Source organism: Gouania willdenowi, chromosome 17 (assembly GCF_900634775.1).
Source record: "Gouania willdenowi chromosome 17, fGouWil2.1, whole genome shotgun sequence".
Lineage (NCBI taxonomy): Eukaryota > Metazoa > Chordata > Actinopteri > Blenniiformes > Gobiesocidae > Gouania > Gouania willdenowi.
In genome coordinates, this window is record NC_041060.1 from 29,817,059 (window position 1) to 29,845,034 (window position 27,976).

At 40.5% G+C, this 27,976-nt stretch overlaps 1 protein-coding gene across 1 annotated transcript; it reads left to right on the forward strand.

The window, feature by feature from the left end:
- The first annotated feature begins 513 nt into the window (after positions 1–513).
- On the forward strand, positions 514–27,895 carry LOC114479500 (tetratricopeptide repeat protein 39C-like). Its single transcript, XM_028473208.1, has 14 exons — positions 514–885; positions 16,067–16,115; positions 16,245–16,373; positions 16,931–17,045; positions 17,626–17,983; positions 20,234–20,402; positions 20,494–20,587; positions 20,674–20,781; positions 22,076–22,185; positions 22,253–22,376; positions 23,885–23,982; positions 25,043–25,147; positions 25,227–25,265; positions 27,483–27,895. Exons 1-14 carry the CDS (start codon positions 734–736, stop codon positions 27,567–27,569), a joined length of 1,737 nt encoding a protein of 578 aa, XP_028329009.1. The 5' UTR covers positions 514–733; the 3' UTR covers positions 27,570–27,895.
- The last annotated feature ends 81 nt before the right edge of the window (positions 27,896–27,976 follow it).

Here is a 27,976-nt window from a genome sequence, read left to right on the forward strand (position 1 = left end):
TGCCTTTTGAATCATTGATGTTGATATAAATATTATCCATCGAATATTACATAAATATTTAAGTAATACAGTTGCTGGCAGAAAGAGTCACTAAAAACTCAACAGCCTCTAAATGGTTACTTTTTGGCTGTGTGGAGTTGACATAGTAGAGTCAATAAGATACATCCTTGTCCTGTCTCATAAACATTTAGTAGTATTTACTAGTAAACATGTATTGTGTACTAATAGTACTAGTAGACATAAAAAGAGTACTAGTAGTACCAATGAACATTTTTCGGTGTACTAATAGAACTAGTGTCACTTTTTTGCTTCACTAGTAAAGTGTACTCACGCACTAATAAACCATAAATAAGTACATGTGCTCCACATTTGAGTAACACTCAAATGTATGATTGATATCAAATTTATGCACAAACGGCTCGCCATAATGGTTCATTTTGTTTAATGAAGAACAATATTAATAATTCCGGGTTCACGTGAAGGCAGCAACGCCCCCTGTGACAGGAACATATGACAATCCGGAACAGACAGAAGCAGCGGAACGTCGCAGAGCTTGTTTGAGCTGTTACCGGTTCCCTGTTACCTGTTCTGTTTGTTCTCCTTCACGTTCTGAAGCCTCTTTATCGTAGAAAACACGCATGGCTGTGTCTGTTCGCGTCTGCAGAAACGCCCCTGACTGTCTGTGTGCGTAAACAGACTAGACAGTCCGTCCACTGCCGTTCAGCGCGTCCTCATGGCGGATCAGACGGGACAAGCCTCAGGCGGAAAGGGGGCAGCGGAGGAGACCACGGAGCGGATCAACGACGCGGAGCTGGCGCTGAAGGGCATCAACATGCTGCTCAACAACGGCTTTAGTGAAAGCGACGACCTATTCAGGACCTACAGGTATGTGTATGTGGAGCTGATTTGTCTTTACTCATTTTTAATCTCATCCTCACCATTTACCTATCCGCACTTTTACCATTGTATCCGGTTATCCATCAGAACGTTACCGCGTTTAATTGTTGTTCCTCCGGCTTTTATTTATTTATTTATTTATTCATTTATTTATTTATTTATTTATTTATTTATTTATTTATTTTTTTATTTTATTTTATTTTATTTTATTTTATTTTATTTTATATTTTTTCAACCCTAGTCTTACACTATGGAAGCCCAAGAGTCATAATTAAATAAATAAAAACAACATTTTGAAATAAATACCATTTTGATAAATAGACAAATATATAATATGGTCTTTAAATTGATAAATAAGGTAATATTATTATGAAATCCGTTTTATTATTCTTAAATATCTATTTCCTTTTTATTTCATAATATCCTTATCCACAATGGCCTATAATAATATAAAAAATAATAAAACGTGATTCATAATGATATTATCTTATTTACAATTTAATGGCCATATTATATATTTGTCTGTTATTTATCAAAATAGTATTTATTTCAAAATGTTGTTTTTATTTATTTAATTATGACTCTTTTGGGCTTCCATATTACACATCCTTTCACAAATGTCTTAAACTGTTTTATCTTAAGTTCATCATATATTTTTCTATTGTTTTTAAATAATATATTTCAACAAATTAGCAGATATTTATGTTATTAACAAGTGGAAGAGAATAGAGTAGAAAGCACAGACTACACAGTGAAAAACATGTTAAAGTGTAAACATTTACATGTAATTAGTTGGTAGTGAAAAAGTCAGAAAGGCACATGGTGGAGAATCCACTTTAGGGACAAGGGTGTAGGAAGACTTGTAATGGGCCTATGTGCTATTTATCAGCTGTACTACAAACATACATGCAGCCATGTTCACATTTCCCTATCTATTGTTTAAATAAAATAACTGCGATTTAACTACAGGAGTAGTTTTTTCTATTACAAAACCCAATCAGAAGTTTTACCCTGTTTTTAAAAAAAAAAAAATTCTGAAACCAAAGGAGAAAAAAAACACAATGTAGCAACAAAAGGAGAAACAGACAGTGCCGGTGTAGTGTAGAATAAACCTACCCTGGCGAACAGCGCATCTATCGTTTTGAAAAAAAAAGGTAATAATCTTTCCTTTAATTTTTAGGGTTCGGGTTAGAATTATGGTTTATCATAGTAGGAATAATAAAGGTTGCAAAATTTTGTACGTGTACGTGTAAATATTTACTACACTATTAGTGTGCATGCGCCTGTAGGAGGTGTTCACCCGTAGGAATATTTTTCACTACATTGGCCCTAGCCTCTCAGGCGCTCTAGGCCAGATTTTCTTTTGGTGCCTCCTTATATGCCATTTTTTTATACCAAGTAATTGATATTTACGTTATTGTTATATTATTTTTTATCAGAATCATTTCTACCACTTCCGTAGTGGTCTTCACCATATCCACAGATGCTTTACATAAGGACAAAACATGAGCAAAATTACTTTTTTGACATTTTATTTAATTTTGATAAAAGGGTTTCACATACACATATAAAAGAACACAAACAAGTAAATAAAAGCCAATTTAATTATCTTAGTAACAGGTTCAAAATACAAATTATTGATATTATTAGAGTAAGACATTGCACAAAAACAAGGTACAGATCAAAGATAAATAGATAATGGTGGGTTGGCTCATCAAGTATTCTTTTTTTATTTAAATACTTATGACTAAAATGTTTTACTGTTGACATTCATATTTTGTGAAAAGATGCAAAACTTATAGATTTAATATAACAATACTGAAATTGTAATAATCAACACACTGTGGTGAACACTTGGGGACTGTTCTCTCACCCAAGGGGTTGATGGGTAGGAGGTGTGGTTTTACGCCCTATATAATGTGTTGGCACGCTTTGTATGATTATTTGTGTGATGCTGCTGAACTGATAAAAGCTGTTCTAACCTCCACCTGAGTTGTTCCATCATCCTGCCACATTGGTGACCCCGTGGCGAACATGTTCGAGGAAGGAGAAGGCAGTGTCTCTTCGTCAGCCATGTCGCCCCAACTCTCACAGCCGACCGGTTTCGCCGCGTCTGTGAAGCTTCCAGAGTTCTGGCAGAGAGACCCGGCTGCGTGGTTCCAGCATGTCGAAGCGCTGTTCCACCTGCGAGGAATCACGGCGGACGACTCCAGGTTCTTCTTGGTTGTCGCGGCTCTGGATCAGCAGTCCACACGCCACGTCATGCAGTTGTGACACGCCGCACCGTGGGAAATACTCTGTGCTCAAGCAGCTGCTGCTCCGGAGATTCAGCCTGTCTGCCGCGGAGAGGGCAGATCAGTTGCTTTCCCTGCCATGATTGGGTGATGGCTCGGCGGTTAATTCAATGGACGGCATGCTGTCGGATGATGGAGGCTTCTTTTTCCCGCACATTTTCCTCCGTCAGCTTCCGCCTCCAGTGCGCGCTGCCTTAGCCAACTCCCCAAGTTAAGCAGCTGGTAATTATCGAGGGTTGGCTGAAGAGGCCGATCGGGTCCTGCTGGCTACCAGACGTTTCTCCGTGCTTGGCGTGGCGTCGGAACACCTGCAGCAGTCGGATGTGGATGAGAGCTCGGCGGTGGTGGCTGGAGTCTCCTCCCGCAGACAGCGCAGAGGCTCCCTGTGTTTTTTTCCACCTGCGTTTTTGGCTCTAAGGCACGGGCCTGCGTGCCTCCGTGCGCTTTTGAGGTGCAGGGAAACGCCAAAGCCAGCACTTAGTAGCAGCTGTGGGTGTTGGCGAGCAAGAGGAGCTGCTGTTCTTGGAGGATTCCCGTTCTGGGAGACGGTTCTTGGTAGACTCCGGTTCTCAGAAAAGCCTTCTTCCCCCAGCAAAGTCGGACCTGTCATCACGGAGCAGTGGGCCGTTGCTGAGTGCAGCGAACGGATCCTCTATTGAGACTTATGGCATCAGGTCTGTGACCATTTGTTTTCATGGGCGCAGTTTTAAATGGGATTTTGTTATTGCTTCCATTGCAGTTCCCATCATAGGTGCAGATTTTCTGTGTGCAAATGGTTTATTAGTGGATGTTGCTAATCGCCGTTTGATTGATGCTGTGTCTTTTGCCACTTTTCCGTGTCAGACTGGGGGATTTGGGCCGTTAACACATGCAAATTTCTCTGCATCCGGTGGTGTTTATCAGCAGTTATTGGCGGGTTTTCCATCAATGACCACTCCCGCTTTTTCTACTGCAGTTACAAAGCATGGTGTGGAACATTTTATACCCACCACGGGCCCGCTGGTTTTTGCACACGCACAGCGCCTCGATGCCACGAAATTTGCGACAGCAAAAGAGGAGTTTTCTACTATGGAGCGTTTGGGGATCATCCGGCGCTCCAACAGCCCGTGGGCTTCTCCGCTTCACATGGTGCCCAAGGCTGATGGGTCATGGCGTCCGTGCGGTGATTTTCGTCGTTTAAATAACATCACAGCACATGACCACTATCCCATTCCGCACATCCAGGATTTTTCCACGCACCTGACGGGTGCGACGGTGTTTTCAAAGGTCGACCCGGTGCGCGGTTATCATCAGGTACCTGTGCGTGCAGAGGATGTTCCTAAGACCGCGGTGATTACTCCGTTTGGCCTCTTTGAGTTTTTGAGAATGCCTTTTGGCCTCAAAGGGGCAGTGCAAACCTTTCAGAGGTTGATGGACTCAGTGTTGCGCGACCTTAGGTTTGTGTTTGTCTATTTAGACGATATCCTGGTGGCCAGCCCGTTGGTGGAGGATCACCTGTCGCACGTAAAGCTGGTTTTTCAGCGCCTCGACGAACATGGCCTGATTGTTAACCTGGCTAAGTGCCAGTTTGGCCTACCGGTGATCGATTTTTTGGGCTATCGTATTTCGTCTCAGGGCGCGGTTCGTTTGCCGTCCAAAGTGCAGGCTGTGGCAGATTTTCCCCGTCCGGTTTCGGTTAAGTCCCTGCAGGAGTTTCTGGGAATGGTAAATTTTTACAATCGTTTCCTGCCCCATGCGGCCCACCTCCTGCAACCACTCTATGGGGCCCTGAAAATGGGGAAAGCCAGGGATCTGGTTGATTGGACCCCTGAGCGGGTCCTAGCTTTTGACCGGGCTAAAGCTGCTCTGGCGGATGCCGCACTTCTGGCGCACCCCTCGCCCACCGCACCTGTTGCCCTGACGACAGATGCTTCGGACGTTGCTGTGGGGGCGGTGGTCGAGCAGCGCGTAGCTGGCGTGTGGCAGCCTCTTGCATTTTTCAGCCGTATGCTTGGGGACAATGAGCGTAAATACAGTGTTTTTGACAGAGAGCTTCTGGCATTGTATTTAGCAACTCGTCATTTCCGTTTCCTGCTAGAGGGCTGTTCTTTCACAGCCTATGTCGACCATAACCCTTTGATGTTAGCAATGGCTAAGGTGTCTGAGCCATGGTCAGCTCGTCAACAGCGCCACCTAGCATTCATCTCTGAGTTTATGACAGACGTTCAGCATGTTGCTGGGAAGGCCAACCCTGTTGCTGATTGTTTGTCACGTGTGCTGGCGTGTCCGGTGCTCCTTGGCGTGGATTTTTCTGCCATGGGGGCTGACCAGGCCAGTGATACAGACATTCTCGCCCTTAAGTCACCCAGTACAGGCCTTAAGCTCGAGGAGGTTGTGGTGCAGGAAGGTTGTCGTGCTCTCCTCTGTGACGTCTCCATGGGACGTCCTCGGCCCGTCATGCCGGTTGCCTGGCGCCGTAGAGTATTTGAGTTGATTCACACCCGGGGGTCTGGGCGTCTGTCAAGCTGGTCGGGGCAAAGTTTGTCTGGCCTGGGTTTTGCAAAGGGGTCAAGGAGTGGGTGGCTTCGTGCGTGGCGTGTCAGCGCGCTAAAGTTCACAGGCACACCAGGGCACTCCTTGAACCGTTTCCGATTCCAGCTAGGCATTTCGATCACGTGCATGTGGACCTGGTGGGTCCTTTGCCTTCCTCACAAGGCTTTACACACCTGCTGACAATGGTAGATGGGAACACCAGGTGGTCAGAGGCAGTTCATCTATCTTCCACGACATCTGCAGATGTCGCTCGTGCATTCCTTTTAGCTTGGGTCGCGCGTTTTGGTACCCCCTCAGACATCACCTCCGACAGAGGTCCTTAGTTTGTCTCGGAGCTCTGGTCGGCGCTGGCTAGGTCCCTGAGCGTGCAGGTTCACCGTACTACCACGTACCATCCCCAGGCTAACGGTTTGTGTGAGCGTTTTCACCGGTCGCTCAAGGCGGCGTTGCGTGCTGTGCTTACGGATGGTAACTGGGTGGATCGTTTGCCATGGGTGATGCTTGGTCTGCGTTCAGCTCCTAAGGAGGTTTTAGATGCCTCCCCTGCTGAGTTGGTCCTCGGTCAGCCACTCCGTGTTCCGGGGAAATTTTTGCCTGAGAGTTTTGCCCGGTTTTTGCGTCCCGCGGTGCGTCCTTTTTTGCGTGAGAACGCTCTCACGCCGGTGCACCAATTTTTCCCGCGTAATTTTGTGCCCGGTGAGCTAGCTATGGCCCGTTTCGTTTTTCTGCGGCGTGATGCCCACCGGTCGCCGCTTCGGCCCCCTTATGATGGCCCATTTAGGGTGCTTGAGGCGGGTTCTAAGACTTTTGTGCTGGATGTGGGTGGGCGCCGGGAGCGGGTTACATTGGACAGGCTCAAACCTGCACACATGTTGTCCGATGAGGTTGTGTGTCCGGCCCAGGTCCCCCGTCGTGGTTGGCCTCCTACCAGGGTCCTGGAGGGGCCCTCGCGTGTTCAGTGCCCTGATTCGGGACCTGTGTTGGATGAAGTTTCTTCTGCCCATCGCCCGTGTGGACGTCCACGTCGACTGGTTCCGCTAACTGAGTCTGATGTGGGGCGGCGCAGCCGTTTTGGCAGGCTGATCAGGCCTCCAGTGAGGGACTGAATTTTGCCCCAGGGAGCCCCTCTGTGTGTTCGGGGGGGGGCTGTGTAGTGAGCACTTGGGGACTGTTCTCTCACCCAAGGGGTTGATGGGTAAGAGATGTGGTTTTACGCCCTATATAATGTGTTGGTGCGCTTTGTATGATTATTCTTGTGATGCTGCTGAACTGTTAAAAGCTGTTCTAACCTCCACCTGAGTCGTTCCTTCATCCTGCCAACACATCACATCAATTAAAACAATTGCTGTTCACAGAGGTATTGCACAAAGAAATTATTTAGTAAAAATAGTGTCATTTTTCTGGTGGTGCTTTATGAAGCAACTTTAACCAACACAAGCTCAAAAAGCCCCATCCCTTCTATGGGGAGAGATTTGTCTAAAAATATTCACAAATAGATCCAGAATTTTTTTTTTTTAAGATTCTCACATGTTTTTCAAATCCACAATTTGCACGTGTTTTATTATGTATGTCTGTGTATTTATCATAAAGTATCATGTGTAAATCTTCAATTGTGCTTGTGAATTGTCTAAAGTGTGTTTATGGATCGACTTGCGTGTGCATTTATCTTCGAGACAAACGTAACAGCTTTGCTCAGATTCAGGGGAGGCAGGAGAAAAAGTATTTTTATTTTAATTAAAACTAGACTAACCAATTATTATTAATACTATCACGTTAAGTATACTAATATCAGCGCTTTGATTGTTTAATCAATTAATTTTTTTTTTTTTTTTTGGCGCCACTTATGATGGCCGCCACCCCTAGCATTAGCCTATACTGCCTATGCCACGGGCCGGTCCTGGAAACAGAAACATATAATTTGAAATAAACTTCCCCCCTGTGAATAGAATCTACAATTTCATTTAGCAGACGCTTTTATCCAAAGCGACTACAACACAAGGGGTTTGGGTTAAGGGACTTGCTCATCAACCTGTGACCTTCTGATTACAAGCCCGCTTCCTTAACCGTTATGCCACCGCCAGACACTAGAATCTTTTCGGTTGTATGTTTTAATTCTACAAAATATACAAATGTATATCAAAAATATACAACAGTTTTAAATTATCATTAAAATTATATTATATTAAAGATTATTTCTCTTATATATATTCAAACAATATATAGAGTATGTATGTGTGTGTATGTATACATATATATATTCAAACAACATATACAGTATGTATGTGTGTGTATATATATATACACACACAATACTGGAGAGTTTTGAAGCAAGTGTACATTATTTTAAATATGAATATTTGGAATTGAAACAGAAAACAAACCACCAAAACACATAGATTTTTAATATACGTCATGTTGATTTTTTGTCTAATCTGTTGCTCTCCCTTTGGCTGTGTGAATGATTTCATATTCATCAAATGTACAAGAGCAATATTATGTCTAATATGTGGATCAACAACACTAAGGCTCCATGAAGGTTTTGTAAACTACAGTTTATTTGTAATAATTAAGTACAGGTAATTAGTAGACAGTCATCTTAATGTTAACAGTCTAACCCAAACCCTGACTCTGGTGTGAGTGATAAGTGCAAGAAACTTCTGAGTCATTAGTAATACTTTTACCTGTGTGTGTTTGATCACATTTACACAGTTGGAAGCCACTGATCTCTCCCACCAGAGTAGAGTGGGACCACTCTTCCATTAACCAGGTCAACCTCACAAATTGCGACATCACCTGTCTCTCCTTCTGTCTTTTTTTTTTTTGTGCATGATTTACAACTCATTTCTTGACCTTATTGTTTAAGATAATAAAAACGAAATTACTTCTATACATATTCCTAAAGTACATTTTTGATATATTTTCATTATATATAATTATAAGATAATGTATTTCAAAGTTGGCATTTTATTAGTTTTGTTGCCCTTGTATGTAAAAGGTGTGGTTAGGTCATGTACAGTACATACAGTATAATAGTCATTTTTAAATCTCTTTACTCTCTGTCTGTATTAAGTCTAATATTATATATAACGATTAGGGATGGGAATCGAAAACCGTTTTTTTCTGAGAACCGGTTCCCAGTAATCCAATTCCTAGGGATCGTTTATTTGCTTGTCTGTCAAATCCGCTTATCGGTTCTTCTTACGTCGCAAATACGTAACGATAAACTCCTCCGGGTCCTGTATATTGTGTTTATGCTAGCACCAAGTGAAGCTCTTTCCACCATATAGTTGTTTGCTGTCCACCGTGGAGAATCCACCTCCTCCACCCGTAGCAGTGCTGTCCTCCGTGCTGTGTTTGTAGCGTCTCTGTTGCTACGCTCACTTCCGGGTTCTGTACACTTGCGCTAAAGTTGCTTCTTGCACGGACTTTTCTTCCGAAAACAACAAACTTCCACAAGAACACACACCTCGTCGCCAGTTTATGTCCTCTTAACAAGTAATCAGACACGGCAGACACTAATCAACAGCTCCCTGCCCATGGCAGATAGGTTAATTACCTTCGCCAAACGCAGAGCGGAAGGTTATGTTTTACTCTGTGTTTGTCTGTTTGTTTGTTTGGTTGTTTGTTAGCAAGATAATTTGAAAAGTTATGAATGGATTTGGATACAATTTTCAGGAAATGTTGATAATGGAACAAGGTACAGGTGATACAATTTTGGTGATGTTCTGGATTACCAAAAATTAGAAAATACCACTCGTGGAAATCACAATATGGGTAGGTGTGCCTGCTCCTTTAAGCACGGTGACTTATGGGTAATGTAGTAGTGGTAGGGAAGTGCGTGCTGTACTCTTTAAAGTCTTTTTATACCAAGACTTAAATCATAATATGGTTGGAAATGAGCTACTTGGCGGAGGTCTGCGCTCTCCGAGTGCTCTAGTTTGTAAATGCATTCATTTATTTCAGTAGTAGGCCTAATAAATGTGTAGAAAGTGGATTTTTAAGAACATGATTCGTTGATAAGTATTGATTTATTGTATTATTTCAGACAATAAGACATGAAACACATTTGCGGTTATGTGTTTCTGATAAAAATGGTTTTTCATCAATAGCTGTAGAAATGTGTATACATCCACTCAGGACTTTCCATGAAGCACCACACTTTAACATGCACATTTTAGTTTTCATTCATTTGGATTTTGCTGTGGATGAAAGCATTTGTACCCTTTTTTGTGCATACGCACCTTAATAATTCACATTTAACCCTTAGGGAACGAACCTCCTGCGGGCAGCCCAGCCTCTCTCCTCTCGTTCCACAAAAGCTAGAATGTTCATTCTTTTTGCTCCAGAAAGCTTAGTCATTTGCCTCCATCTTATGTCCACTGCAAGGTATTTTTTTTTTTTTATATCGCATGACTGGCTGGTACAGATGTTAGGCAGAGGAGGACGCACCACTGAGCAGTGTGCGCCAGTGGAGCTAGCTCCTCCGGCTCCACTGCGCTCCAGGGCTGTCTACGTAGGAAGTAGTGTCACACAGGCTATTTCATTGTTTCATTATACCTCACACACAATATAAACTATACTTTTATTTTATTATTTTTGATCCATTTTTTGATACCATAAATAAATGTTAACTTAAGCATTAAACAACCATTCTTTTTGTTTCCTTTTGTGCATGCTTTTTTTAAATTTACATTTTCACCTTCTAATTTAATGTGCTCTACAGCTGATTCGCCCACATTGCATATTCATCAAAAGCAAATGCGCTAAACGTATTTTGTATGCTATACGTTGCTTGCTTGAGAGACACAATCCTGTGGTGTTTGCATTATTTAAATTATCAGTGTGCGTAAAGCCCATTTGGACAGTTCTTACAGGTGCAAACCTATAGTAAATCTGCCCATGTGCTTTAAAAAGCAATAAGAGTTCAAAAAGCTTCTCCATGTGTTGAGAAAACTAATTGATGTCAGCGTCGAGTGAAGCAGGTCGTTGTGTGTGAACCATCAAGGTCATTGTCTTTGCTCAGCTTTTCTGTTTTAACCACAGAATCTTAGTCTCGCTTTATATGATCTAACCACAGACAGTGTTAGTATTGTTTAAATAAACTAAGCAAAGATTCACATTTACACCCATGGGATATGTTGATCTTTATTAATATTGTTGAGCAGCTATGAGAGCAGGTTACGATTCCTGTTGTACCTGCTTTAGGAGCCATTGAATAGTTTCAATGTCAATATTGTATCGCTACAATATTCTCATACCCTTAAGTCTTTCATTACAGTGAAGGCTAAACAAAAACAAGTCAAACTGAAGTTTAGGTGGTGACATTTAAAAAGAAACAAATTAATCATACTGCAATTTTTTTTTACTATACTGGACAACTTTGAGTCCTGTTCATGTTGTAGTGATACTGACATTCAGATCAAAGTATTTTTGGATGAGTAAGATGAGGAGTTGCTGTTGCTGGCCCCAATTTATTGGTATTGTATAGGATTAACCACTAAGATAGGGAGGCTTAATGAGTTGCGGCTCTTCCTTTACATTCACCAACATGCTAGCCGGATGCCGATATAAACACTGATTACCTCATGGAGAGCATCTACTTTCAACATTGATGTTTTACGAAGAAGGGCAGCCCCCATCAGTATCCACCTCCTGGTGGAAACCCTAAATGTCACCCTTCACACTAATTGCACTGAACACAGGGTGCCTTCCTGATGGAACTTTAATCAGTCAATTAAGAAAAATAATTTTGAAGATTTGATTCTGAGCAAAGCAATAGTTAGCTAAAAACATTCTCATCAAAGAAAAAGGTCATTGACAAGTTTAGATGATTGTGATGTAGGGCAGGTACCGTCCAATACACTTGCCACAAGATAAGTGAAGTTAAAAAAAAAACCACACTGATAGAATTGGATTATTTTGCTTTGGAAGTTCACTGAGATGTTTGTTTTACCAGCAAATACTACCAAAGTAAATATTTTTTCAAAATATCTATCAGCACATTCACATCAACTCTATCATGTGTGCAGCAACTAACAATTGATTCATTTATTGGGTTTTTTGTAGCATTTTGGCAACATTTAAAGAAAATGATTGACGAAAAAAAAATCTGATGTTCACATGTACCTTATGTAGAAAAAAAAACAACAGGAAAGGTATATTGATCATTAGAAGACGTTGTGCAAAACTCTATGTACATGGTGCTGTTCTCGACTCGTGAAATTGTGGATTGGTGGAGGGAATACTGTATGTTGAAGACGTACAGTATTTTCTGGGGACACGAGAGTGGATTTCATCTCTTTGGCTGAGATTGTAGAGGTGGTTGAAAAGCTCCTTGGTGGCAGGGCCTTGGGGTTGGATGAGATCCTCTGTACTCAACCATGTGCCATTTTAACCTGCGTCTGTGTGTAGTGGACGGGGTTTGTAAGGGGTTGGTGTTTTTAACCTAAGTAAAAGCCCTTTGAGCTGCATTTTATGTATGAAAAGTGTTTTTTTTTTTAAATAAAGATTGATTGATTGTGATTTGCCCAGAGCTCCTCAAGGCCCTGAATGTTGATGGGCTATCTTGGTTGACACGCCTCTGCAACAATTTGTGGACATCATGGGCAGTGTCTCTGGACTGGCAGACTGGTAGTGGGACAGCGGCGCTGTGTCTGGCTGCACGCTATTCTGCCCCTGTACTTGAAGAGGTGGATTCACTAAGGGTTTAGGGATAGTAAAACCTGTGCAAATGTCACTCCACTCGCTAATAAGGGATATAAACCTCAGGGAATCAGGACTGCACGTGTTCACCACGTCACAATGCACCCCCAACCTATTCCTCTGATGAATATGAAATGTAGGCATATCTTATAAGGGGCACAAAAAAAGGGAGGGGAAATGTAAATAACTGCAGTGGACGTAATGCAATTAATCAAAACTGTTTGCGGTGACTTTCTGCGTAAATAGTACTACCCACCGCTTTACACACAGAGATCATGGCTGCAGTAAACGTTGACACAATACACAGCAGAGATGAAAAAAGGCTCCAGTTAACCTATCTAGTATAAGAAAATAATTTAAATTAAACAATAGTCAATATTAACAGCCACTGAAAAAAAATGCAAATTAAAGTGCGTGTTAGGGAGGGAGAGAAACAGCTGAGTGTGGAGTCCAGTGTGGCTGCAGTAAAGAGAGGATGGTGTGCACGGAGATCCATGGATGTCGCTCTGGACGTACCTGAGCTGTGAGACATATTTTCCACAATTTTGCTCAGAATACCAGTAGTGGCTGTTGTGACACAATCTGTGACCAGACTAAATGATCATTCCGGTCGCTTCAGTGGAGGCACCATCAACCGCTGGCTCCAGTAGCTGATTGTGGTTGATGGTATCTGACACACTGGAGTCTGAGTTTACACACATACTTCAACCATGTTGTGCCACTGGATCAACCAGAACCATTATTTTGTTAGGTCATGGAATTTGTCAGAACACGTCTGTAGAATCTTAGTGGCTGTTGTGATACACTCTTCGCTTAGTCAGATTGGTCAAAATAGCAGAAATGTTGCGATAATTGGGCAATGCAAATTTTGTGGGGATTATTTCAATTTACATTAACAAGTACAGTGCCCGTCGGAAATATGTTTATTTATTTATTTGTTTATTTGATATGGACATAACAACTGCATTGGACAAACCAGATATATCGTTTTCAGTGTTATAGCAAAACTGCTAATTTGCAACACCTGTCCATAGGAGGCAACACATTTCACAATACACAATGCAATACAATACACATTACACTATTTAAAAGGTAAACAATACACATCAGGATACATTTCATAAAGCGTTACCATGTGAGCAGCTTTGACTTGACTTCAGCCATTGTTTCAGACCTCTGTAAAACCTGTTCATGTCAGTCTGCAGTTTTAAATCAGTGGGCAGAGAGTTCCACAGGCTGGATCCATTAAAAGAGAAACTGGACTGTCCAAAAGATTTTGTAAATTTTGGGAGAACACAGTCCCCACTGACCGAGGCTCTGGTGTTGGGTCTACGGGAGTCCTGACGCCGAACAATGAGAGCTGAGAACAGCGGCGACACATGACTGTTCAAACATTTAAAGACCAATTTCAGAGTACTAAAATTTATAAAGTTTTCGAAAGTAAAAGGATTATGTCTATGAATGATGTCACAGTGATGCCATCTCATAGGTTTTCTATCAAATACCTTGACTGCGTGTTTGTACAATGAAACAACTGGCTTGAGTGTGGACGGGGAGGTTTGTGACCAGGATGTGATGCAGTAGGACAGATGTGAAAAAATCATTGCATGCATGTATAGCAGGGCGGCCTGATGGGACAGATCCCTCCTGATGAAGCGAAAACAGTTCAAGTTGGATTTGACCTTTTTACACACATTTTTGACTTGACTTTGAAATTTAGGGTTGTTATCAATAATAATTCCAAGATATTTGGTCTCTTTTACTACTTGTATGATTTCCTTGTTTATGCTGACTTCAAAGGTGCGTTAGAGGGTCTTGTTTTAATTGAGAAACAGATAGCAACGGTTTTCTTCACATTTAAGGTTAAGTGAGACAGCTCGAGCCATTTAGAGATGTTTACTAGGGCAAGTGTCAACTGCTGCGCTGCCAGAGCTGGAGTTTTAGCTCCACGTGTATTCATGTGGGGGCATAAGTAGAGTTGACAATTATGGCCAAATGAGTGTGTGTTTGAAGGTAGGATGTACAAAGAGGTGTACATACTCTGTAGTGTTATAAAGGGGTATATTTGCGGGTGCAAAGTAAAATAGCATGTGCAATTTCCCTGGTTTAATTCTATGGGACATGCGCATGATACATTGATAAATAAAGTTTGCACCAATATTCGCTGGACTTAAGCAAATGGATAATAAATGTCCCAGAGCATCCCCTGTCCTTAGACCCTTTTTTGGCAAGGAAAAACTAAAAAAAACCTGCGGGAAAATTAATTACACACAAATGTACATCCAAGGTGCGCATTAGGTTATAAACATGTGGTGAAAATATCAGCATTTATAATGCTGTGTGCACGGAGCAATGTACATGATTCGCTGTTCGCTTTGAGAACAGCCGCTGCCATAGGTTGACTTCACGTGACGTCACATTGCTGCATCAAGAGAGCGCAAGATTCAGATGGAGGGCAGGAAGCTTGAGAATCTGCCGGCTGAATGAAAATGCCTATGTTTTGTGTAGTTTACGGCTCCTCCAATCGTTCTAACTGAGAAAAGGAAAAGAGATTTTAGAGTGCCAAAGATTGTTGTTCACAAAGGTGAGAAATGTAAAAAGCTCACAGAACATCGCTGTAAAAAGTGGATTGTAAACCTATGTCTGCGGTTTGGAGGAGCAGAGCCTGCTGATGCCCGTGTTTGTAATGACGACTTGATCAGAGGTATGTTAGCGAGCTAACTTTGTTTTTGTGGCTGTGTTTATATACAGCAGACATGTGGCCTCGCTCGCCGCATTCTCAGGGACTCATCACATGCTCTGTTTTCAAGATACAGACTACGCTGTCCAGCCTGTAAGACCCAGAGGAGGGGGATGACATTTGTCCCCAAAGCTGTTATCCTGATTATTTTTTTCTTTTTTCATTAGCATTTGGCACCTTATCATTCATTTGCACCTTGTTATTTAGTTGCCCTCACAACCTCCTTGTTTTTTTATGTGTGTGTGAACACTATTTATATATATATATGGTATATACATGTGTATAATTATTATTAATAGTGTTTCATTTATTATTATTATTGTTTCTTATGTTTCTTATATGCCACTCTGTGCCTTCCTAATTACCCCTTGGGGATAAATACAGTTTTTTCTGATTCTGATAGCATTAGGTTGTCGTTAAATGCTCATTTACTAAGTAATGAGTAAACCTCTTGTATACTTGACTGTCAGGCTAACGTCATTGTTGAGATGTTTTGCGTGTTTGTTTACATTATAGCTGTTGCCGGTAGCGGCTAGCATCTTAACACTTAGAATAATAAAAGAAGAAACATTCACCCTTGTGCAGAACAAACGATTATCATCGTGGAGCCGTTTGGTACCGAGGTCACCAAAAAATGTACATTCCTCCATACTTTTATAGGCTTTATCTGCTGTAGTAGAATGTCTGAAGAACCAGAGTGTATGTGAAATGGTCGGCTATTGGCCGCCAACAACTTCCGGGAACTATTTGAAACTTCCGGGCACTCTTCTGTTGTCGCAACTCTCTCTTTCTAAACGGCTCTGCCGCAGAACTTCTTTGATTTATTAGAGAGAGAGTTGCGATTGCAACATGAACTGACCTAGCTTCCTGCTTATGTCTTCACGTTTCTTTCTCCTTTCAGAAATCGCAGTCCTCTGATGAGTTTTGGGGCCAGTTTTGTAAGTTTTCTGGTGAGTGTCTGGATGCCTTTGGCTTCCATCACACATTTAAGGGCAGTTACAGATCATATAACACTAAACGAGTCAGTGTGGAAACCCTGTCAACAATTGTTTTTTCTTTCTGTGGGATTGTTTTGCCAGAACGCCATGATGACGTTTGAAGATGACAAAATGCAGAAGGCCTTTGAGGACCTGAAAGCTACAGAGCGACTATGTGAAAGTGAAAATGCTGGTGTAATCAAAACTATTAAGAACAAGATCAAACGCAGCGTGAGTAGCCCCTTCAACTCTTGAATTATGGGATGTACATAGAGCTCGGCGATGTGTAGATGTTCAAGATGTATCAAGTTTTATTTTTTGGCGATATAGAAAATTACAATTTTGCCTATATTGATTTAGATATTTTTATAGCTTATTTTGTATCAAAAAAACGTGTTTTCGGGGTTGCTGCTTTCACTACTTGTCAGAACAGCATGAAAAGCAGAGTTGGATGGATTTCTGAATACGTCCTAGCGCAGACCTTCCCATAAACAAGCCACACTATAAGCTCACTCACACATGCTGTCCCTTATAGGAAAAAAAGCCAAAAGCAGCCCATATTGCGCAGCTGTTTGTTAATTAAAAAATGTCCCTGTGTGGCATTTTACATCAGCAAATTTAACCCAGAATTGTTTTTCTTGTCAGACGTCATTTCCATTATCGAGATTTATATCCATATCGCTCAGTCCTAGATTAGGGGATTGATCAAAATTGATTCATTTCTGCCAGGTTTTATATGCTTTTAAGTGTGTTTCTCTTCATTCAATGTGTGTTTGATGTGTGTGCAGGGAGACTCACAGAGGTCAGGGATGGCTGCCATAGATCAACTCCAGAGGCAGATTATTGTCGCAGACTGTCAAGTTTACCTCGCTGTGCTGTCCTTCGTCAAGCATGAGCTGTCATGTATGAAAAGCACCTTCAATGCCACAAATTCTTCTATTATTAAACCAGTAGCACAGTGCCAAATATTTAACATCACATTTTCAGCAATTTTTAATGTTTTTATCACACAAAATATGAATCATTTAGTCTATATCAAATACCTAATCATGCTATTTTATGCAGTTTAAAAAAATAGTGTGCACATTTTGTGAGTAAAACATTAACTTAAGTGTTTTTTATTAAAGAAAAATTCAAATTGTTTGTGTTAATCTTATACACCTTGACTAAAGTGAGCTGATGTGCTGTAAAATTGGTAGTAGTTTTTTCTGTGTTCTTTTTAAAATGTGTGGATCAATTTATTTGTTATTATGCCTAATATGATAACTCTGAGCATATGTACTTCTTTCCTGCTGGCGAGGCCCTGATACAATGTTGCTAATTTCAATGCAATGTTGCAATGTTCAGTTATTTTGATAAATAGGATTACAAAAAAAATTCTAATTAATTATGAAGGAACAGGTGATATATGAGGACCAAAACAGACTTCATCAGCATTCTATTCGAAACTTAATTGCTGACTTCCGCTTTAATCTCTTGACAGCATATATCAGAGGAGGCTGGATTCTCCGGAAAGCATGGAAGATGTACAACAAATGTTACAGTGACATCACAATCCTGCAGGAGGCCGGCAGGCGGCGGATGCCGGAGCAGCCACCTCTGTCCACCTCAGCTGGGTACGGTCTCCCACTCAGGCTGGATGGTGTCGGTGATGACACAGTGGACCGACTAAAGGGCTCCGTCAGTTTTGGATACGGACTCTTTCATCTTTGCATCTCCATGGTGCCTCCACATCTGCTGAAGATTGTCAACCTGCTGGGCTTCCCTGGAGACCGTCTGCAGGGACTGTCAGCGCTCACGTACGCCAGCGAAAGTAAGGACATGAAGGCCCCGTTAGCTACGTGAGTAAGTATGTCTGTGTGTAAAACTTTTAATTTGTAGTCTAAAATGATTAACCAGGGAACATGGAAGGAACAGAATAAAAAGCAGCTGGCTATGAAGCTCATTTAAGGTTTTGTACAACTATGGAAACTGAAAGCTGTGGACAAATGTGTATATAGACTGAATTTAATAATTAATGGTCTCTTTTAATTATTCCACCTTCCATTTAAATAAATTATGTAATGGGAAATCTAGGTTCTATTATCAGATATGTTTTAATGAAGCAATTTTCAGTTCATGAAAATACCTCAAAATGAAAAGTTTCTGTGAAAGAGCCCTAAATGTTTTCCTTTTTTATGGCTAAATGCCTTTGGATGATGAGGTTGTCTCCCATTGTTGGACACTAGCAGAGATCAGTGGCCTCATTTACACAACATTGCGGTGTGCCCCTTGGTGGTCAATGGTGGTGATGAAATTGTAGTTATCTAATCACTTTCTCACAGTGACGTGCCGTGAGCACTAGGGTTGGGTAGGCAGGGCGTTGCAAATCGAGACCACCAATTTCAACACCAATGACAATTCCATATGTTTCTAATGGCACAGTGTTAATTCAATTAAATTAAATTCAACTTTATTTGTATAACGCAATTTACAACAGTCATCTCAATGTGCTTATCAAACTATAAAATTCATAATAAGAAAGAAAAAACCCAACAAGATCCACATGAACAAGTATTTAGCCATCTAACAAAATCAAGATCGTAAAACACCATTAAAGAAACATAAACACTTATTTAATATAGCCTCCATACTCTCCCAACAAGATATATCTCATGACACGGCAGCACATTCGTTGTTTGTGTTGGAAACACAGGAACACAGAGAAAATGACAACATCAACAACTCAGAACAGCCTTAGTGAGGCACATCCACAAAGCCAATCCTTACTTTCACTGTAGAAAATATGAACAATTTTCTGACGTTTTTTTTTTTGCTGAAGGTCTGGTAGCTCAGGTGTTGGTCTCCCATCATTTAAAAGCTATCGTTTTTCCTCAAAAGAAAGTTTCTTCATCGTCTCTAGCGCTGTCATCCTGACTGTAGTGTTATCCCACCTACTAGCTAGAGAACGTAGCAGCAGCCGTGCTATACGTACCTCTGAAGGTACGTATAGCATTTAGCATAGCACGGTTACGTCCATAGGCAGCGTAGAGAGCTGTCTTTTTACGTAAATGGTTGTCATCTTGGGGAACTGACTGCGCATGCGCAAACACATAAAAACATGCTATGGAAACAGAGGCAGAACATCAATGTGCTTTTGATAGAGGGCGTGGCCTCCTCCTGCCTAACAGTGGAATGAGACTGTGCAGCGTCTCTGCCGTACCAGGAAATAGCGATGTTGAGTAATATGGGCTATGAAAAGCACAAAATGCTGACACTTTCAAACTTATAGGTACTGTAGGTTATTGGAATTGGAAAAAATAAATAATTTATAATTCTAGTAATTAAAACAAATAATCAAAATATCTATTCACCCTTGGGTAGGCACTGCCTACCTTGCCTACCCTGACTGCATGTGCAACTGGCAGGCTGGACTTTCTGATTGGTCTACACCCCTGTTTTACAGACAGCACAATAACTAAAGAAATATAACTGTTTTTAATTTTTAAAAGTCCAACAAAGTTTGTAAAAGACAAGTCATTGCTAAGTCTAAAACGTTTCTCTTTTGAAAACGAGACCTGTCTGAATACCTGTTTAAAAAATTGTTTTGGAAAAATATGCGATGTTCCCTATTATGTTAGACAGGTGTAGGAAAAATGATTGCAGAAAAACAAGATTGTTCATGTTAGTTTAAGTAAAGCCAAGTAAGTAAAGACCTAAAATAAAAAAGAAGGATCTGAGGAGATTAGCGTACACAGAGGATTAGCACTTGCTCTCCAATATGTTTGGAAAACTTATCAATGGTACAAATGTACTGAGCAGAACTGAAGCTCTTTGAATGAATGTGAGGGTTAGCAATGATGAAAAACACAATTTGGATTTCTATTTCGTTGATGGGATTGGCTTTCTACTTTTTGTTAAAGCTGTTATCACTTAATTAGTTTGATGTGCTTAGGTTTCCAGTTGCTCAGTGAAAAATGACACGACAGGAAGAAGATAAGCTTACAAGAGCAGTGTGACACTCATCAAGGCAGATAATTGTTTTTTTTTTTTTTTTAAACCAAACCTGGTGCTTTATCATGATTTAGTGAAACGATGTTCTTCCCTCACAGTTTGGCTCTGCTGTGGTACCACACTGTGGTGCAGCCCTTCTTTGCTCTGGATGGCTCAGACACACAGGATGGCCTGAATGAGGCCAAATCAATCCTTCAGCAGCGAGAAGCCACCTATCCCAACTCCTCCCTCTTTATGTTTTTCAAAGGTCGAGTCCAACGTCTGGAGGTAAAGATGTGTGCAAAATCAATCTCGTCTAGTGCCGTGTGTAGTTCCCATTTGCGGGGAAAGCTTAGTGTTGTGTTGTAAATCTTTTCAGTGCCAGATCAGCAGTGCCTTGACTTCCTTTAACAATGCTTTAGATCTGGCTTCTGAGCAGAGGGAGATCCAGCACGTCTGTTTGTATGAAATAGGTAGGATTTTTATTTTGTACAATTTATACAATTTCCTACATTTTAGTGTCGGTCCAAATTAACATCTCGACTGTGCAATGTTTCAGGTTGGTGCAGCATGATCGAGCTTAACTATGGAGAAGCCTTCAGAGCGTTTGAGCGACTGAAGACGGAGTCACGGTGGTCCCAGTGCTACTATGCTTATCTGACAGGAGGTAATGACAAAAAGGAAAGAAGGCTTGTCCATGTGGATTTATACTTTTGGAGAAAACATTTATTTGAGCTTTGGGCTAAGGCCCCTCTTTCTAATATGTTTGGGTCATGATGAGGAGAAAATGTATACATGTTGGAAATGATCCTGTTATTGGTGGAGAACGTTGCCAAGTGAAGGCCAGAGCAGGTAAACTAGCAGATGTGTACTTCAACCCACACACCTCATAAATCTAACCAAAGGGAGTCTTAGCAAAAGACCTGCTCTACAGGAAGAGGACGATCGTAAAAATGGTGTGCCCGAGAAAGGAAAGTAAAAGAAGCAGGTTATGCAACAATCGTTTAGGAAAATAAGGCTAACATGGGTTAATAAGCATATGGAGATGTTAAGAACTCATATTAACACTCAAAACACAACAAAAAACAACATTTGAAGTTTAATCTGCATGAAATGTGACATTTTCTTACTTTAAGAAAAATACTTACAAAAAGATTACATATTAGAACTTGTACTCAAGCTTGTAAGTTGATATACATTTTAAAAGAAATGTCTTTCCATCATGTAATATCTTTAATATTAAAAATGTTTTACCTGTGCAAGGGTAAGGCTCGTGCTTTTATTGTTGACTAACAATAAAGCACTTTCGTAAGTGAACTCTAGTTGTTTTTGTTCTAATTTATCTGTTAATCTACAGGCGAGGGACTCTGTTTTGGCCCTCTAAAGCCTTACCACTCAGTTCTACCTCTAAATTTGCAGGGTTTACTAAAAACTCCTGTTTTGCTGGATTGGACTGATCTAATTTTCCTCAGTAGTCAGACACCAAATGATTGCACATAGTTACATTTGTAAGAATATGTAAATAAGGCTAACTAGTCAAACTAAAGTGCTACAAATGTTTACAATCTGCTCATTGCTCAGCAATGAAATGTTCCATTACAATGATGTTCACCTTGAATTGAGATTATCACTGAGGGGTTTAAATAACGCACAGGTTTTCAGTTTTTGCTGATGCATTTCAGTAATTGTCTCAAGTATTCAGATCCTCTAGTGTTTTTTTTTTGTTTACTAACAAGTGTCTTTTACCTTGAACTATATTCTACAATTGTTTTTTTCAAACAGACTTCTTAGTGAGCTAAAATTAGCTGCATGCATGCAGTACATAGATGGCCCTTATTTGGAGACTGAATTGGTGTAACATGTTATTGCACATCAGGTTACAACACAATATTGAATTACAGCAGCGTTTTTTTTTTTAAATGTCATGTGGTTTGTAATATTTGTGTGTCAAATGGTTGCAGCCTGTCAGGGAGCATCAGGTGATCTAAATGGAGCCATTGCCGTCTTTACTGACGTTCAAAGACTTTTCAAACGCAGAAACAATCAGATTGAGGTGTTTTCAATGAAGAGGGTGAGTATGTGTCCCACAGGGTATTTTTGGTACAGATTAATGTATAAATGTTTATTATTATTCCCAGGCAGAGAAGCTGAAGATCCCCAGTCTAACTAAAGAGCTGTGCATCCTCTCAGTGATTGAGATCCTCTATCTGTGGAAAGCTCTGCCCAACTGCTCCACAGACAACTTGCAGGCCATGGCACAAGGTGCGGATCAGTGAAGAGCATCATCAGTGCTCTTCCTCAGCATTGATGATGTGATAAACACCTCAGGCAATTGAAGGTCCTGAAAGAAAATAACAATGACCTTTTAGTGGTTGAGAAAAGCTGAAATGTGCCTGACATGACAGTTTGAGTACCGAGCCCTATACTATGAAGCTGGATTTACATATTCAGGATATCTCTCCATTAGCTGGCTTGACCTAACCAGACATTATCAGATGATAAATGTAGCGGCGTCCTTCCGATGAAAATCTACCCCTTTCATATATGATGTCATCAAGTAAATGGAATTAATTGCATCAGTCCCTCTAAATATAGTTTTTCTCCTAAGCACACCTTTCATTCCACGCTCTAACCAGGTTTCTTCAAGAATGGGCAGGCCATTTTACAAGACACCTGATTGGTCAATGCTTTTAGACCCTCTGATACTTATCCAGAACATAACCTGCTCCTCAGCAGGTTAGCCCTTCAGCATAGGTTGCCAAGGTGATTTACTTCAGTAAGAATTGAACCAATGCCATACGACAGAAAACCCAAAGTTAATCCCAGAAGTTACCTCAATAAAATTCATGCGTTATCAGCATAGAGATTAAGTTGTGTATCTGTCAGTACTTTAGGCCTAATTGGAATTTGAAGTCCAGAGTACCTTCAGTTCCGATGGAAAGAGGCTTTTGCTTGTGTTTTTAGCAGACCATGTCCGTGATCTGGAAGGCGCTGTTGTGGACCACAGAGTGCATCTGATGTGTCTGGTTCTGTACTTGTACTTGTACTTTCTGCTGGTTTAACAGCTGATTTCGAGCTAGTTAATGTTAGGCTTAGGTTAATGCTAATGTTAGGTTAATGCTAATGCTAATATAATGTAGTGCAACGCGGGCCAGCACCTGCATCCTCACTGCATTTGTCACTAGTCTCTATTGAGGAAGAAAGTAGCTAAGAGCTCCAAAGTAGTCCTCCTTCACGTGGATACCGGTATGGGACGATAGGTTTCGAAACAGGCAGGGGAGTGTTTCTTACAACTACATACTGCAGCTTTAAGGGACTTTTTTAACATCCTACAACAGCCAACGTTGGATTTGAATCAGTAACCCACCAATTACAAGCCCGCTTCCGTAACCGTTACGTCACCACCGCCACCCCCACGTGTCAGATGGTGAAATGCATTTTTACCAACATTACTTTTCTCCTAACCCACTCTGTTAGTTCTAGCATTTGTTTACATTGTGGGCTGGGTTACTGCATAGATTTATCGTTATCTTTGTGTTAGTCCACAGTGTGGGAAGGTTGACTACACAGACTTGTCGTTGGCCTTTGCAGTGGGCCCTGTTTTTCTGACCTGCTGTTTTCTGGAGGTGGAGCTTCATCGCTAACTTTGAACTGAACAAACTTGCTGTAAATGACAGATTGTGCTTTACTAATGTTATGATGCCAACGATCTAAAAAAACACACTAAGTCATGTTTGTGCTGAAGCAGTGGGATTTGTTTCTGTTTCCAGTGTTGCAGGGGATCAACGATGCATGGAGTGCTGGTCTGAAACACTTGCTTCTTGGTGCAATCAGCAGTTGTCTCCACAATACCAAAGATGCCATCAAGGTCTGCCCATTGCTGCAAAACTGTTCACTTTAATTTGTTATTCTACCCACAAGGAGTGAGACAGTAATAAGGCACAATATCAAAATTCAATAGAAATGACGGGATAAAAAATATGTTGGTTCTTTAGTATGATGCACTTTGTCTCCAATTCTTCCCATCTGATTGGTCAATCCCCCCTCAACGCACACAGGGAGGGTGGGCATTTCCATAGGAACAAATCTGTTTAGCTACAGACATCTCGCAAAATGTTTTCTCAAACTCAAGCAGTGGATTCATGTGAGAAAAAGTAGTTTGTGCATCTGTAGCTGCATATTTTAGAAGTTGTAACCGCAGAGTTGTGATTGTAAAGGAAAATAGGCACGAGTGATAAAAAAAAAAACATGCAAGTAAATGTTGGATTACAAGTTTGCAGCTGACGTTTTATTTGTGTAAATATCAGTCAATACATTTGTGAATATTTTTTCTATAACTTCACATTCAATTCACGCGTGTATGAATGTTGTCTTTGTTGTTTGAATTTATACTTTCACATTTTTTCCCATTTGTGAAATTAATTTCACTTGTGTGTAAAAATGTTTATTTAAAAAAAAAATCCACACAAGTTCACATTTTTTTCTCCTTTTTTGCAACATATCTACCTTCATATTTGGCCTTTGGATAAGTGTAGATAAAATGTTGCACTGATTAATAAAGAAGAATTTTTTACAAGCACTTTATTTTGTAGTTATTGTTTATTGATGTAGGTATTCCCATTACTGGATTTGTATTGAATTTTAAAATATTTTCATTTAGCCTAGCCTCTGTGTATAATGTATCTTTTCTATGTAATAATCATGATTAAATCCAGTGCTGTTTATACTTCCCTTTTGAGTTTTTTACATAATTGTCTTTGACTTATTTTATAGCTGTTTTTTAAACAAGTTTTATCAGCTTTCATTAAGCATCCTTAACTGCAGTGAAAGTTCCTGAAAGCCGCTGTACACTTCTGCAGTTGATCACGCAGTCTTCTTCAGCTGTTCTCGTCAGTTAGTGACGCTTGATGGTTTTGTATGTTTTACAGTATTTCCAACTGGCGGTGCAGGACGAGGTGGGCCGTCTAAGTAACTCCTACGTGCAGCCGTACTCCTGCTATGAACTGGGCTGTGTACTCCTCAGCTCCCCCGAGGTGAGCCTCCTTCACTGCGCTTTGTTAAATTTTGCCTGGAAATCCCACATTTTGAGTGGTTTTCTGTTGTTTCTCCCAGTCTGCAGGTAAAGGCAGAACACTGTTGCTTCAAGCTAAGGTACGTCTGCTTTGTGATAGCTAGTCCTGCTTTGCAGTGGAAAGAAATATTGCAACAACTTTGTTGCACTTGGCATTATGTGCACCTTACTTGAAACTTATTTTCTAAATAGCATTATTTATTATTATTCAGAAATAGTTGTGCTTAAGACAGAAACTTAATTTGATGATAATCATTCACGCTGTTTTATGGTGGAGGAAATTCGGAAGGTTTGAGCTTTTTTGGCGTCCATTTTAATGAATAAGTGATTTGCAACCAACTAACATTGAGACTCAGTTCAGTTGATTTTAAACATCTTTCGAGGCAGTTAGCAGGAGATTTATTCATGTTCCACCACAATATTACACAGTGGCTTTATGAGCAACTTCATGGAGGTTTAAGCAACTTTACTTCATGCCATGTGTTGTGCTTGGTTCTGTCTGTCACTGATTGCTTTACTGTGGTTCTAATACTGCCAACGATCCAGTATCCATGGACAATGAACACAGTATTAAGGATTGTCTCCTCCTTTAGCATTGAGATTTCTCAGTAAATGTTAATCACTGCATTGAATAACAATGATGAGTCTGATGTACTTATTGGTCAGATGGACAATGTGATTACTGTAGATAATTTATGTTTCCATCAGTAATGGGAGCCTTTGCTAAGAACCATGCTTTAATAGCTGCAGATTGATGACCCCCTGACCATTGTGAGCAGCAAAGGAAAAGGCATGGATGTAGTCAGGGTGTAGATGTGCACCATTACTACAACTCCACACAAACCTTTTTACCTGTAGCACATTTTGAAACTGGCATTGAGTGACAAAAATAAAATGAAAAAGGGTTAAATTAACACAAAGAATTGGTGATCAAAACCATAACTTTGAAGTAGAAATAAAATACATTTTGGACTGGTTTTACCTTTCAGTTTTTTCTGCAGTTCATATACTCACTATTGAGCAAAATTCTCATGCCAGAATAAGTTGTACAAAACGCACTCAGTCTGATATCAGTGGCCACAGTTATGATGTTTTTTTAGAGTTAAAGTGTTTACATGGAAATAGTAATTTCATATTGAGGTTTACATGAAAAACTGGTTTATTTGGCTTTATGTAATTCTGCTTTAGGTCTGGGGGTTGGGAAAAAACACATAATAAACCGTTTCTTTTTGGCTACAACATAGAAGACCACATGAGAACCGTTTTCACTTTTATTTTGATTGTAGTTTTGAAGCAGCAGCTTGACAATAACATAGTTTCGCTTTCATCTGCGGAGCAGAAGAGAGATAGATTAGCAGGGAAACAAGATAGAAGTCCGTACTTTGGTAAATCAAAGCCAGCGGTTCATGCAATAGCTATTTTACCTCCACACTAACATTGAGTGAAAAATTAACTTTATCCGTGTGTCATTAGTGAAGCTCTGGTGCTCCATGCCACGCAGCACCGATGAAGCCGTTGCAGAGGTCCGTGTGTGTAATAAGTCCGTGTGCCCGCGTGAATGTCCACATGTTTATTCTTCTGTCCATTCACTTTTCTCATCACATACATGTCTTTTAAAGCTCTTATTAAATAAATATTCTTGGCTGGAGTCCGGGCGGCCATCCTGGACTATGTCGTCACCAGCGCATCATTTCAGGAAGTCGTGCATACGGCCGGAATAAACTTAGCGGAATTAAATTTACATTACGAATTAAGTGTTTACAAGGTCAGTTTAAAGAGGATTTAAATTTCATTCTGCTTTAAAGATGAATTAAAGCTTCCATGTAAACGTGACCAGTGTAGCAGACTCCACCAAGCCAATTAAGTGTAATTAAAGGCAAAGCTCAGATTTTATGACCAGGTGGACTTCTCCACGTACCTGGTGTCACACAAAACACTGCCTGCCATGTGTCAACCCACCTTAGATGTAACACCGACCTACATTTCACCCGCCTGGTGAAACAGGAGAGATGAAGATAAGCTTAGAGGAGAGACTGGCAGACGAGCTATGAAAGTACCAACACCTTTAAAACATCTTCCAGGAGTACAAGGAAGCGCTAAGGATTGTGGGAAATGTAGGATTTTACTGGAAACTACTATACGGCAGTGTGCTAGAGTATGTAAGCTCTGAGGAGTGCAGACAGTCCGCCCTTGTATGTTTGAGTTTTTAAGCTGCAGTGTGGGCAACAAGTACATAAGTCTGTCGTTTGTCTGCAACGTAAGATTATAGTTTCTCTTCTTTTTTTATTTTCCTTCAGGAGGATTTTTCTGGCTACGACTTTGAGAATCGCCTCCATGTTCGGATCCACTCAGCGCTCGCTTCCATGAAAGCCTCGCCTCAGTAGTAACTGCTACAGAAAAGCTTTTTTTTTTCTATTTTAAAATCCTGGCACAACACATGTTTTGATGTAATTTAAGAGCTCAAAAAGAAAAGAGTATATTGCACAAGTTTGTCGAAATGTTGTTTGTCAGTTTTAAACTACAATTGTCTCTCCCCTGTTTTGAAAGGCTTCACTTAAACTGGTACATCTTGTTCCTATTTTGGCAGCCAGTCAGTAACTAATTCCCTCAGAGTTGATCCTTCATTTACTACTGAATTTTTAAAGCAGGATTTTTTATTTTATCTTTTGTAAATATCTTGCATACAATTTTAATAAATGTTAAAATGTTATTTCTATCTCTGAGTTGAATTAATGCTCTGCCTGAGTTTTTGTTTAATAAAAGGTAGAAAGGTTTGCATACTTCACAATCA

Coding starts and splice junctions, on each gene's coding strand:
- LOC114479500 (XM_028473208.1), top strand. CDS start 734: ATGGCGGATCAGACGGGACAAGCCTCAGGCGGAAAGGGGGCAGCGGAG. Junction 17,984..20,233: donor ATGAAGGCCCCGTTAGCTAC/GTGAGTAAGTAT, acceptor CTTCCCTCACAG/TTTGGCTCTGCTGTGGTACC. Junction 23,983..25,042: donor ATACCAAAGATGCCATCAAG/GTCTGCCCATTG, acceptor TATGTTTTACAG/TATTTCCAACTGGCGGTGCA.